The 13872-nt window shown below is 48.4% G+C and overlaps 1 protein-coding gene and 1 pseudogene across 1 annotated transcript in view; one reads left to right on the top strand and one right to left on the bottom strand.

Annotated features, from left to right (window-relative positions):
- LOC136641555 (zinc finger protein RFP-like) overlaps nucleotides 1–12672 on the top strand; it is a 33625-nt gene extending 20953 nt beyond the window's left edge. The window contains exon 7 of the mRNA XM_066617450.1: nucleotides 12578–12672. Within this exon, the coding sequence (XP_066473547.1) occupies nucleotides 12578–12603 (26 nt within the window). The 3' untranslated portion in view covers nucleotides 12604–12672. The remainder of the gene's footprint in view (nucleotides 1–12577) is intronic.
- LOC136641549 (E3 ubiquitin-protein ligase TRIM7-like) overlaps nucleotides 1–13872 on the bottom strand; it is a 55368-nt pseudogene that overhangs the window by 7965 nt on the left and 33531 nt on the right.

Below are 13872 nucleotides of genomic sequence, written 5' to 3'. Positions count from 1 at the left end.
AGATCGAAAGGGGGGAGTGGAAGAGGGAGGGGTTGAAAAGAGAGTTTTCACTTTGATGAGAAGCATCCCAGGCTGGGAACTGGGAACCAACCAGGCAAGGATCAAGGAGGGTTAAGGACTGCAAGCCGAGCCTGCTTGGAAGAGGGCAGGGCGGCAGCAGCCACTCTTGCAGCTGAGCAACTCCTATTGCTTCTGCTATAAAAAAAAGTGTAGAAGAGGGGCTCACATTCTGCCCAGGGGTGTGACTGTATTGCTTGGAGACCAAGCAATTGCTTCCCCTTTGAGTTCCTGGCGCCGCCCTCACAGTTTGAATAACACTGTCCTGAGGGTTTGCCCTTCTGAGGGCAGTAAATAACCTGCTCTTGCCAGTGCCAGCAGGATTCACATGCTGCTCATTTTCTGTGCACAGCTGTGGCTTTGAGTCTTCATCTGCCTATCTAGCTCTTTTGACTTTCTCACTTCCTCCTTTCCTCATTGAGGCTTCCTTGTTGTTGCAGTATAGTGCAAGCTGCCACCCCTCACCCCATTCATACAAACATATCCACTGTGCTGATTTCCTACCTTATACTCCTGAGCAGCTTCTTCCAGGGGAACCACTGGGTGATCTCGGTGCTCTGTACACCCCACACAGATGGAGGCTTCATCCTTCTTGCAGAAGTGGTTCAGGGGCTTCTTGTGTCTTTTGCATACAAGCTTCTGCCCTTCTGCTGTTTTTTTCTCTTCAAGTTTCTTGACGATTTCGACAAGATTTGCCAGCTGCCAGTTTAGCCTGAAGGCTCTTCGCTGGACTGGTTCTCGGCACTGGGGGCAGAAAGTGGCTCAGCCAGAGGCCGTCCAGTGCTGAACAAGGCAGGCTCGGCAGAAATTGTGCCCACACTCAACGGTCACCGGATCGGTGAAGTACTCCAAGCAGACAGAACAAGTCGTCTCATTGCAGAGCTCTTGCAGGGGACTTGCAGCTGCCATGGTTGCCACTCCTGTAAAGTATAAACACCAGTTTTAGTTTCATTTTCTATAAGAAGGTGTTCTCTTTCCTGGAACGCCCCAAGGGGAAGGCAGGCTCTGCAAGAAACAAAGCCAGATACTCAGAAAGGGCAAGACTACCTTCCAGCTTTGTTTTTATGTATTAGTTGAAATAATTATTGTTCTGTGTGTCTCCTGTCCTTTTTGTCTGCCCATTCCTTTTATTCCCCATCCCTACGCCAGTTCTTTTGAATGAAAATCTTTTATTTTTTTCACATGTTTATAGCAGTTTTCCTCCACGGAGCTCAGGGTGGTGTACATGGTTCCTCCCTTCCTTTTGTCCTCACAACAACCCTGTGAGGTAGGTGAGGCTGAGAGATAGTGACTGACCCACGGTCACGCAGGAAGCTTTGTGGCTGAGCAGGGATCTTTCCCTTTCCCCGAGGACTGATAACCTTCCTTGGTTCCAATCTTTTTAAGGAACCCATCAGCCCGTTGTCTCCAGTGCCAGAGAAAACAGAGTCAAAGGATGTCCTCTTGCCCTTCTGAACACTTATCACCTCCTTTCTGCCAGAATAAAAATGAGGGCCTATGGTCCAAAGTGTTGGAGGAATTTAAAAATAGTTTCCTCTTTGGGGGGGAAGCAGAGTAGCTTCAGCAGCAGACCCCCCCCCCCTCGCTTGGGTATCACCCCAGGAAACCTCCCTCACCCGGCTGACTCCTAATCAGTAAAAGACATGAGACAATGGCTTCTTAAAGTTGCAAAGGAAGTTGTTTACTCACGGTTCCACAGAATGCATATTTACAGCATCTGATTAGGCTCAGAGGTTCAGCTAACTTAGAGATAGTAAGGCCCTAGAGCTGCCTCACCCTGCATGTCATATGCTCAAGATGGCATAGCCAGCAGAGCCCTGCTATGTGCCATCTCAACAGGTCAGTGGTCAGAGAGGAAAGGAAAAGATGCTCTGAGAAGAAGGGAAGGTTATAGGGTCTGGGCCACACCCCCACGAAGGTCACAGAAGAGGACAGGTAAGAGTAGAGTCACAGGGCCATGGCTTGACCCCTTCTGGACAGCATCCTGCCACCTCTGGACAGCAGACGGAGTTGCTCCAAACTCCAACACAAACAACATGCTCCTTTAAACACATCATCAGTCCTGATATGCTTTTCTCTTTGTAAGTAGTACAGCAGTGGGGGTGAGTGGGAGACTGGATCAGAACCATTGCGATCCTGATCCAGACTGATGTCTTCATGCTGTTTACATAAGAAAATAAAAAGCATTCTGTTTCCCACAGATTCCAGTTTCTGCATGCCAACCCCCAAGCGAGTCAGAGAAGTTGAATTGCACCACCTCTTCCCAAGCCTGCCAGTCTTTGCAACCCAAGCCCGAGGGGTCACCAGCTGGCCCCCCCAAGCCGGACGGCCTCTTCAGTTTAGTTCTGGTTTCCCTTATGATATTTGCTTACCTCAAATTTGCAAACCAAATCTCCATTCATACTCCCTGTCCCACGCTACCTACCAGTTGTGAATGACCTGGCTGTATGACCTGACCTGTGAATGACATTGCATTCTTAGAACCTGGGATAGACAAAAAAAAAAAAAAAAAAAAAAAAAGCTTCTCATCAAAGTCCAATCAGATGAAAACCAAAAAATTCTTACCTGGCTTTCCAATAGTGACCTCCTAGCTTGGGACTATTCCAATGAAAGACTGGGAGGGGATCTCTGCTGGGCTTAGCCAAATTGAACTTGAGAAGGTAAGCAGCTAAACCAGCCATGCTGGCTTCAACTGCATAAGAACTTAAGAACAGCCCCACTGGATCAGGCCATAGGCCCATCTAGTCCAGCTTCCATCTAGTCCATCTCACAGCAGCCCACCAAATGCCCCAGGGAGCACACCAGACAACAAGAGACCTGCATCCTGGTGCCCTCCCAACCACTTTCCTCTAACCACCTAATGGGGGGTGGGGGCTAGGGCTTTTCTGCTTTGCCTCTTGCAGAGGAGGACAGGGAAAATACATCCCCACCTTAGATGGCAGAGGGGTGGAATTTGAGCCACTTAGCTAACAATGAACTAATCAAAGGCAACTCTTGGGTACCATTTCCTTTCTCCATACCAGTGATTTTCAACCAATGCCCTCCCGCACATTGGTGTGCAGCAAAAGGGCCGCAGGTGAGCCGCGAGAGTTTGGAGCACAGCAGCTGAAAATAGCTTTAAAATTCCTCTGGGTTCTGCACAGTGGTGGGATTCAAATAAATTAACAACAGGTTCTATGTCCTAATGACAATGTCCAGTCCCCCCAGTATCCCCCATCAGGTGTCCAGTAGTCGTCGTCCCCCCAGTATTCCCATCAATTATCCAGACACCCATGGGTGCACATGGGATGGGGTCAGGGCTGCTTGGGTCAGGGCTGCTTAGGGGAGGGGGTCAGGGTTGCATGGGAGAGGGCATCAGGGCTGCATGGGGGTCAGGGCTGCTTGTGGGAAGGGGGGTCAGGGCTGCTTGGGGGTCAGGGCTCCACTGGGGTCAGGGTTGCATGGGAGAGAGGGTCAGGGCTCCCTGGGGTCAGGGCTGCTTGTGGGAAGGGGAGTCACAAGTACCACCAGAAAGTACCACTCAAGGTACCTGTACAATTGGTTGAGAAACAGTGTCCTAGTCACTGATCTCGCTGCCAGATAGTCGATGTCAGGAGGTCTCACAAGTACCACCAGAAAGTACTACTCAAATACCACTGGTGGTACCCGTACCACTGGTTGACAAACAATGTACGAGTGTAAATATGATAGTTTCACCCTCATACATTTCACTGCAAATACAATATTAATTAACCCTTTTTTGCCCAGCCCACAGGTGTACACATTTGTTCCCTGTTGCAAATATGCAACATTGGGCAGAAATGGTGTAACTACTCAAAACATTCTCCAATTAGCATGAACCAAACTCCTGAGGACTCGCTGGGATGAAACCAACTTCATCCGTAAAAGTTATTATGCTGTAAAGAGGTATGATGCTACTCACGTGGTTAATCTGAGGGTTGCTTCACATGGAGTTGTCTATATAGTTAAAATCAGAATACAAATGCCCCTTTAACCATAGAGGAAGGGACACCCCAGATTTTAAAAAATGAGGAAAAATACTGTACCTACCACCAGATGCATAAAAATATAATTAACACCCTGAGGAAAACTCTGAGTATAATTCAAGCGTGCTCAAAGGAGCCAATCCCCTTCTGCATTTCATTAACAAAACTCTCCCCCACAGCTATTTCTGGAGCAGGAAGATGCCTGCAATAGCAACCATGACAGAAACAGGACTGGGGTGTGTGTGTGTGTGGGGGGGTGTCAGTCATCTAGAGTGAGGCACAAGAAGCAGCCTCTCTCCCATTGTTCAGCCCTTCTGCAAATCAATAGGGACGGGGGGGGGGTTAAATGGGGCTAATGGAGCCCACCCCAAGAGCTGACAGGAGTAGGGGTGGGGGAGGAAGCTCAAGAGGAGCCTGCGAGGTGCTGCTCCCTGCCTAGTGCAGAAGAAGTAGCAACAAGTAGGGGCTCTGCTCCTCTCCTCAGCCCCAAAACGTTGCCCTAGTGAGGAGGAGGAGAAGGAGGAAGAGGAAGGCGGCTGCCCGCCTGAGGGGGCTGAGGGTTTCCCTCGCTCAGTTTTGAACTACCCGCCCTTCCCAACTGCTGTGGCTTCCCCTCCTCCTTCTCCTAGGAGAGGAGCCGGCCAGGCAGGGAAGTGTGGACAGGATTGCAGCCTCGGAGCACCAGCCTATGCGAGTCTCCTCAGAAGTCAGTCCCATTCTAGTCAATGGGGCCTACTCCCACAGGAAAGTGTGGATAGGATTGCAGCCTTACTCAAGGGGGTCAGGGCTGTTTGGGGGTCAGGGCTGCATGGGGGAGGGTGGCCACACAGCCTGCTTGTGCCCCCTGTGCTACCTGCTCGGCCACTGTGCTGAAGAGGCAGGGGGCGTCCTTGTGACCTCGCTGAGGGACTTCTGCCTGAGGGACTTCTTCCAGCCCTTCTGCACGTGCCGGGGAGGCTGTGAGCTCCCCGGCGCCAGGCGCTCAGCTGTGGGCAATCGGGCACCGGGCGCAGCCGCCACCACACTCACCAATCCAGCCCCTGTGAGCAGGGCAGCTGGCACACACTAGTAAACGGTTCTGCGAAGTGATCCCTACATGAGGTAACGGTTCTGCAGAACCGGTGCGAACTGGCTGAATCCCACCACTGGTTCTGCGGCTCTGGTTCTGCGGCTCTGTTTCTAGGGCAACTGTCTGTGTAAACAACTTTTCTGTTCCTCTTTGTAGCTCAGGAAGTGTGTAGCTCAGAGTGTGTAGCAGAGTGTCTAGCTCAGGAAGTGATATCTACAATAACCTCAGCAACTTGTCCCAAAAGTGAACACGCATTTTCCCCAAGTCCACCACATATGTTTGTCATTGTAAAGCAGAATGGCACCAGTATGTGACAGTTGTTTGAGAAGAAGTTTTTACTCGCTTCCTCTGTAGCAACCTGCCTGCACTGCAGGTGCATACTGTCAATAAATGGCCCAGTGGAGTTTTCTCCTGTGAACAATTAAAAATGCTTACAAGTATGTTTAGCTTCACAAGAGATGTGGTTGCAAGCACAGCAGAATGCAACCACCTTCAACAAAAGTGACTAGCTTCATAAGTAGTTAGTAGAGCAGAGACTGGAAGTCCACTGGCATGTCACACAAAGAAGGATCTCCCCAAAGTCTGGTCCCATATTTGTATTGGCAACCTTCAGTCTCGAAAGACTATGGTATCGCGCTCTGAAAGGTGGTTCTGGCACAGCGTCTAGTGTGGCTGAAAAGGCCAATCCGGGAGTGACAATCCCTTCCACACCGGGAGCAAGTGCAGTCTGTCCCTGGTCTGTCTCCCTGGCTATGGGCCTTCCTTCTTTGCCTCTTAGCCTCAGACTGTTGGCCAAGTGTCTCTTCAAACTGGGAAAGGCCATGCTGCACAGCCTGCCTCCAAGCGGGCCGCTCAGAGGCCAGGGTTTCCCACTTGTTGAGGTCCATCCCTAAGGCCTTCAGATCCCTCTTGCAGATGTCCTTGTATCGCAGCTGTGGTCTACCTGTAGGGCGCTTTCCTTTCATGAGTTCTCCATAGAGGAGATCCTTTGGGATCCGGCCATCATCCATTCTCACAACATGACCAAGCCAACGCAGGCGTCTCTGTTTCAGCAGTGAATACATGCTAGGGATTCCAGCACGTTCCAGGACTGTGTTGTTTGGAACTTTGACCTGCCAGGTGATGCCGAGGATGCGTCAGAGGCAGCGCATGTGGAAAGCACTCAGTTTCCTCTCCTGTTGTGAGCGAAGAGTCCATGACTCGCTGCAGTACAGAAGTGTACTCAGGACGCAAGCTCTGTAGACCTGGATCTTGGTATGTTCCGTCAGCTTCTTGTTGGACCAGACTCTCTTTGTGAGTCTGGAAAACGTGGTAGCTGCTTTACCGATGCGCTTGTTTAGCTCGGTATCGAGAGAAAGAGTGTCGGAGATCGTTGAGCCAAGGTACACAAAGTCATGGACAACCTCCAGTTCATGCTCAGAGATTGTAATGCAGGGAGGTGAGTCCACATCCTGAACCATGACCTGTGTTTTCTTCAGGCTGATTGTCAGTCCAAAATCTTGGCAGGCCTTGCTAAAACGATCCATGAACTGCTGGAGATCTTTGGCAGAGTGGGTAGTGACAGCTGCATCGTCGGCAAAGAGGAAGTCACGCAGACATTTCAGCTGGACTTTGGATTTTGCTCTCAGTCTGGAGAGGTTGAAGAGCTTTCCGTCTGATCTGGTCCGGAGATAGATGCCTTCTGTTGCAGTTCCAAAGGCCTGCTTCAGCAGGACAGCGAAGAAAATCCCAAACAAGGCTGGTGCAAGAACACAGCCCTGCTTCACTCCGCTTCGGATGTCAAAAGGGTCTGATGTGGAGCCATCGAAGACAACAGTGCCCTTCATGTCCTTGTGGAAAGATCTGATGATGCTGAGGAGCCTGGGTGGACATCCAATCTTGGGGAGAATCTTGAAGAGGCCGTCTCTGCTGACCAGGTCGAAAGCCTTTGTGAGATCTATGAAGGCTATAAAGAGTGGCTGTCGTTGTTCCCTGCATTTCTCCTGCAGTTGTCTAAGGGAGAATACCATATCAGTGGTGGACCTGTTGGCTCGGAATCCACACTGCGATTCTGGATAGACGCTCTCTGCAAGTACCTGGAGCCTCTTTAGTACAACTCGGGCAAACAGCTTTCCTACAACGCTAAGGAGAGAGATGCCGCGGTAGTTGTTGCAGTCACCCTTGTTCTTGTACAGCGTGATGATGTTTGCATCCCTCATGTCTTGAGGTACTCCACCTTCTCTCCAGCAGAGACAGAGGATTTCATGCAGCTCAGTGACGATGATCTCCTTGCAGCATTTTAGGACTTCAGCAGGGATGCTGTCTTTTCCAGGTGCCTTGCCAAAGGCAAGGGAGTCCAGGGCCACGTGAAGTTCTTCTAGGGTTGGTTCACTGTCAAGCTCTTCCAGCACAGGCAGGCACTCAATGTTGTTCAGTGCTTCTTCGGTGACTACATTTTCTCTGGAATATAGTTCAGAGTAGTGCTGCACCCAGCGTTCCATCTGCTGCGCCCGATCCTGGATGACCTCGCCTGTGGCAGACTTCAGAGGGGCAATTTTCCTCTGTGTTGGACCTAGGGCCTGCTTGATACCATCATACATCCCCTTGATGTTGCCCATGTCAGCTGCTATCTGTATCTCGGAACAGAGCTGGAGCCAGTAGTCGTTAGCACATCTCCTGGTAGTCTGTTGGACTTTGCTGCGAGCAATTCGGAGGACCTGCAGGTTGCGCTCATTGGGACAGGCCTTGTATGCTGCTTGAGCTCTCCTCTTTTCCTCAATGACTGGTGTCAACTCCTCAGAGTGGGCTTCAAACCAGTCTGCCGCCTTGTTGGTCTTCTTGCCGAATATGGACAAGGCGGTGTTGTAAACGGTATTCTTGAAATGTTCCCATCTGTTGGATGCGTTTGCGTCGGCCGGGCCTGGAAGAGATTCCTCAAGCGCTTGTGCAAATTCCTCCACTTTTCTCTGATCCCGGGTCTTGCTGGTATCAATGCGAGGTCTTCCTTCCTTTTTTGTGTGATACAGTCGCTTTGTTTGCAGTTTCACTCTGCTGCACACCAGGGAGTGGTCAGTGTCGCAGGCAGCACCATGATAACTGCGTGTGATCTTGATGCTGGGAAGGCTGGAGCATCTGGTGAGGATCAGGTCGAGCTGGTGCCAGTGCTTTGATCTTGGATGTCTCCAAGAGACATATTTAAAAGCTACACAACTGATAAACCTTTTTGTCCTGATATATGTTATCAAGTTGCAGCAGGTGAAATGGTTGTTTGTGCTCCAATTTCTTGCAAAATCTTTTTCATAAGGAAGAACAGGAGAGAAGAGGGAAATGATTTATCCAGCACTAGTTCCTGGCAAAAAGGAAGATCCCTGGAAAATAGGAATAATTGCAGGCTATAAAGAACAGAGTCAGATGGGGCTGCAATGTATCTTCCACCACATTGTTACTTACTTAGCAGGCCTGATAGAGGGAGTCTCAGAAAAAGTGTTTGTTGAAACATGAAGGATACTATAAATATGAGTCTACTAACCAGGTGATCTCCTGGTTTATAATAACTAAAAGGGAAATCTTTATCACCCATCAAATTAAGTGGGCATTTTCTCTTCATCCATGTCTTACAGGATACATAAGGCAGCAGTAGAAGTGTTAGCAACAGGAGGTGCTGTTTCATTCTGGCTCTGTTTCTGGCCAAGCATACAACTTGACTAGTCTCAAGTATGGATGCAGGTTTTTCGAGGCCAGGCTTGGCTTCTGTGACTTGAAGCTATTGATGGAGTCCAGCCAGAGTTTCTGATCTGAAAGGACTTACTGCTTATTAAAGTTTCCACTTGTACAGCCCCCACCTCCCCGAACATCAGCAGAGTGACTCAAGAGCAACTTACATATTGGCCTTTTCAGACTTGGTACTAGAAACAGTCCTTGTTTCTTTTGTTTCTGAGGTTTGTATCATTTTGTTCAAAGGTGACGTTGGGAATATGAAGAGGGTGGATGATATTTTAGCGGGTGATTGGAATCATAAGAGATTATCTAAAGTATAAGAAGGTGATGGGATATGTTATGACAATGTCACTGAGGGATGAGTACTTAACATACCAATGGGTTGTAAAAGAACATGGGGATGGAAGCAATGTCTTTTGAAGTTGGACTACACAGCTAGGCAGAGTGATGGAGTGTTGAAGGTGTTAACTAACTGGAAGGGGAAGTAAGAGTTAACTCTGAAGCAGAGAGTTAGAAGAACTCCAGAAGGCCAGATGGCCTTGGGAACAAGCAGGAGAATACCAGAGCCAGGAGATAACACAAGATGGTCAACACAAAAGATGAGATCACAGGCAAAGATGAGATTACAGGTGAAAGGTATGTGCAAGAATTCTGATTGGTTCAACAGTCTAAGCAGGCCAGGGTACTGTAAGACTTTTGATTGGTCCAGCAGTAGAAGCAGGCTGAGCATCATTCAGCAGAATTGCGGGATCATTATGTTTGGCAGGCCGTTCTATAAAATTGGGCTGGGTCTTTGCTCTGGGTCCCCTCGGGGTTGGCATATGCCAAGGGGGAACTCTGTCACTCTGAATATCAAACTGGCAACAGTGTAATCTATACATAGGCACATGAGTAGAGTAGAGTAGTCTTAGCTAGCTTTCTTATTTTGGTAGCAATGAATGTACTGACATTTGCTTAGTTGCTCTGGAGAAGCCCACTGCGATGCGTGGAAGCTACTAATCTCAGTTATTAATAAAGTATTTACTCTGATTTCTGGTTGTGCTCTGGGAAAGGCTTGGAATGACTCAATAGAACCCAAGGGGCTTGTGAGGGCAAGTGTACACAGACTGGGGCGGCCCAGATCCATCACACGGGAAGACTCCCATGAGCTGTGGTAAGAGCAGAAATCACAATGATTTGGATAATTATAAGGGGCAAAATTGCTTCTGCAGCACCTATGACTGTGTACCTCCACACAGGTGTGCAGCTGAAGAAAACACATTTGTGTGTCTCACCAGGATTGCTCTGTCAACTTTCTTGGGTCACTGAGAGGGCAGATCATTAAAGCTAAATGTTGTAGTGAAGTAATACCTCCCCTATTCCAGGTCAAGGCCTCTCTGTTAGGATATATATGAATTTACAAGACCTGTATTCAGCCTAGGAGAGGGCGGTAAAGGGGGTGATTTGTATCCGGGACCCTGATCTGGGCCCCAATGAAGGGGCCCAGAAACTTTCTGGGTTCTTACATTTTCCAGTCTCACTGCCCATGCGGGATGCTGGGGGCATTACCATGGGCACATGGCGACTACTGCCACAAGCCATCCCCACCAGGTCCAGGAATGCATACATTCCTTCACAGTTTCACAACTGGGAAAGAAACTTTGTACCCCCTGATAAAATTCCTCTCAGAGGCCCTGCCTGTATTTGATCATGATGTCCTAGACCTGCTCAAAAACTACAGGCTGCCTATTCATGGAGTGCAGTGAGACAACCACTGCTCCATTGGTCAGCGAAACCCTCACCTTCCCTTCCCTGGCAGCACCACCACTGCTGCTCATCTTCCTCATGCTTCAGCTATGAGCAAGCCCCAAGCCAAGTTAGGCCGAGTTTGGCAGGATGGTCTTTTTGTGTATACCTAATGGTTCAGTCGGTGATTCAACAGGTGAAGCTTCCAGGATCCTTTCTTAGAGAGGCATCTGAGAGGGCTGAACAGATTTGTATCATCCAAATTGGCATTCTGTGATGATTTGGTCTTTAATGTTTTGTTTTTATTGCCCTTCTTATGTGTGTAAAACACTGTGGGCACCCACTCATTAGGCAAAGCTAAAGCAGGCCTACAAAAAACCCTTTTAAAAAAATTGGCAAGGATGTTTGAACCTGTTTAGGCTATTCTTGGGTACTGAATTTAAAAATGCCATTGGTTTTGCCTGATTGGCTCTAGTTTTGGGGGCAAGGCATAGCAACCTTACATGCTACTTTAAGCAGCTTCCTCGTGGGGAAGCTGACACAATGGCTTCCTCATGAGGAAGCTACTTGAATCAGCATGTAAATTGGCTACACCATACCCCCTCCCCCCAACTAGAGCCAGTTGGGCAAAACTGATGCCACTTTTGGATTCAGCACCCCAAATATACCCAAAAATTGGTTTAACTTTTATGACAGCAAAATGTTTGTAGGCCTGTGTTCCACAATCTGGGCATTAGAATGTTCCACAGTCTGGGCATCACTACTAATAAGGCCCTCTCCGTCATGCCTGCTGGCAGTGATTCTGTGGGGACATGGAGGAGAGCCTCCAAAATAGATCACAGCTCTTCAGCAGGTTCATGTGGGAGGAAGTGATCCTGGGTAGATCCCAGACTCTTTAGGGGTTAAAGCTAGTATCTTTCACTTAGCCTGGAAACAAACTGGCATAACTGAAGCTGGTAAACAATTGGAGTGATATGATCAGGGGCACTCCATGCCAACCTGTCTCCTGTAAGGCCCCCAAATTCTGGTGCTTATTTCCCCCAGTGCATGAATGCTATCACTCGTACACACACCAAATCATGCCCCACAGATTGGGCATACTTGGAGTCCACTCACTTGCCTACTTTATGACCAGAGAACATGTGAAGACTATGAGGGGAGCCTGACTTCTCTCTTCAAAATTTAATGCCGCCATCTCCATCATTACTTCCGCCACATCCTCCTCTCACATACTTGTGTTTGAGAAGAAAATGGAACTGGACTCTATCCAGAGGGCAGGTTGGGAGGGGGAGGTGTGCAGTCATGGGGTACACAGCACCCCTGACAACTCAGCACTTACCCCAACTTGCTCTCTGAGTTGAAGTTTCTCAGATGTTGCTTGGAAAGTAATGATGTTCTCAGCATCAGAAGACGGGGTGGGTCTCTGCTGAAATCAATGCAAAATGAACATACTCCCACTTGTTGTCAGTTTCATGTTGGTTTCAGTCCAATGAATGAGACACATTCCTTCTCATTCCCAAACATTTTGAAGAGGAGCACACATGCCTTTCAATGTTCTTAAATTGAAGAACTCACTGCCTGCAGGGTCAGCAGTGGCAGTGATGGTGAACAGGCCTCTTGCCTTCTTGGTGCTAAAGGTCTTCCCTGAGTCAACTTGTTGATCACTCTAGGACAGGGGTGCCCAAACCCTGGCCCAGGGGCCACTTGCAGCCCTCGGGAAGCTCCCAGTCTCCAATGAGCCTCTGGCCCTCCAGAGACTTGCTGGAGCCCATGCTGGCCCGACGCAACTGCTCTCAGCATGAGGATGACTGTTCGACCTCTCACCTGAGCTGTGGGACAAGGGCTCCCTCCACGACTTGCTGTTTCACACCTGTGATGCAGCAGTGGCAGAGAAGGAAAGGCTGGTCTTGCTTTGTGCAAGGCCTTTTATAGGCCTTGAGCTACTGCAAGACCTTCATTCATTCATATAAGTTCCATCTCTAATATATTCATTTTTGTAAATTTATTCAAATTTTATATGTAAATTAATTCACTTTTTTCTCAGCTCCCGACACAGTGTCAGAGAGATGATGTGGCCCTCCTGCCAAAATGTTTGGACACCCCTGCTCTAGGAACACAAAACTGGATGAGAAGGCCTGATCCAGAACAGCTCCTCAAGCATTAATTCCATTGAGACCATTCATAATAATTAGGCACACAAGTCTTGTGGGAATGAAATCAATAAATGTACATCATTAAAATAAAATGTCCTGAGTATTCTAATATCAGTGTTCACTTTTATTACTCATGTCAAGATTATTTTACACTCTATGTGAGAGCAAGACAGATTTGTTATAATAGAATCTCAGGTTCACAAGAGAAACACATTTGTTCAACTAATGCTGTGCTGGATAAAGCACTGCCAAGATTCAAACAGAATGGGTAAAAAAAATCAGGTACCATATTTAGATGCTCCTTTGCATTCAGTTCAGGCCTCAATACAATGATGTAGAATTTAGGAATAAAGATGCATCCCAGTAACCCAGAACTGGAGGCCAAGATGGAGAAGACCTGTATAGCGACCATATATTTGCCCTTTGTGCTCAGGTAGGTGGGCACAAAGGACATCCACGCACTGCAGAAGACCAGCATACTGAAGGTGATCAACTTAGCTTCATTGAATGCTCCAGGCAGCTTCCTGGCCAGGAAGGCCACAGTGAAGGAGATGGCAGCCAGAAAGCCCATGTAGCCAAGGGCAACATAAAGCATGGCGACACTCCCTTCATCACACTGCAGTATGATGTGGCCCGGCTGGTTGTGCATGTCTGAATCTGGGAATGGGAGAGAGATCCCAAGCCAGACAGTGCAGATGCCCACCTGGACAATGGAACAAGCAAAGACAATAGAGTTTGCCAAACTCTTCCCCAGCCATTTCCTCATCCTGCTCCCTGGTTTGGTGGCCGTGAATGCCACCACCACAGTGACTGTTTTGGCCAATACAGCCGAGATGGCAAAAGAGAAGATGATGCTGAAGACAGAGAAGGCAGGTCACCTTCCAGGGCTGACCAATGAATAGAAAGGAGGACAAGAAGGAAAGCAGGAGGGAGACCAAGAGCATGTAGGTGAGGTCAGGGTTGTTTGCTTTGACTATTGGTGTTTCATGGGCTTTAATGAAGATTCCTAAAATAAGACTTGTGGTTAGGGATAAGAATAGGGTAAAGGAAACAAGGGTGATCCCCAAAGGTTCTTCATAGGATAAGAAAGTTAAGACTTTGGGGACACATAGAACCTGGTCCTTGGTTGGATGCTGGTCTTCTGGACATTTATTGCAGTGATCTGAATCTATAAAGCAGAAGAGTG

The sequence above is a fragment of the Tiliqua scincoides genome, chromosome 2 (genome assembly GCF_035046505.1).
Source record: "Tiliqua scincoides isolate rTilSci1 chromosome 2, rTilSci1.hap2, whole genome shotgun sequence".
NCBI classification, from domain to species: Eukaryota; Metazoa; Chordata; class Lepidosauria; order Squamata; family Scincidae; genus Tiliqua; species Tiliqua scincoides.
The sequence above is the reverse complement of the archived record's forward strand: the minus strand, read 5'-3'. Positions and strand labels throughout refer to the sequence as shown.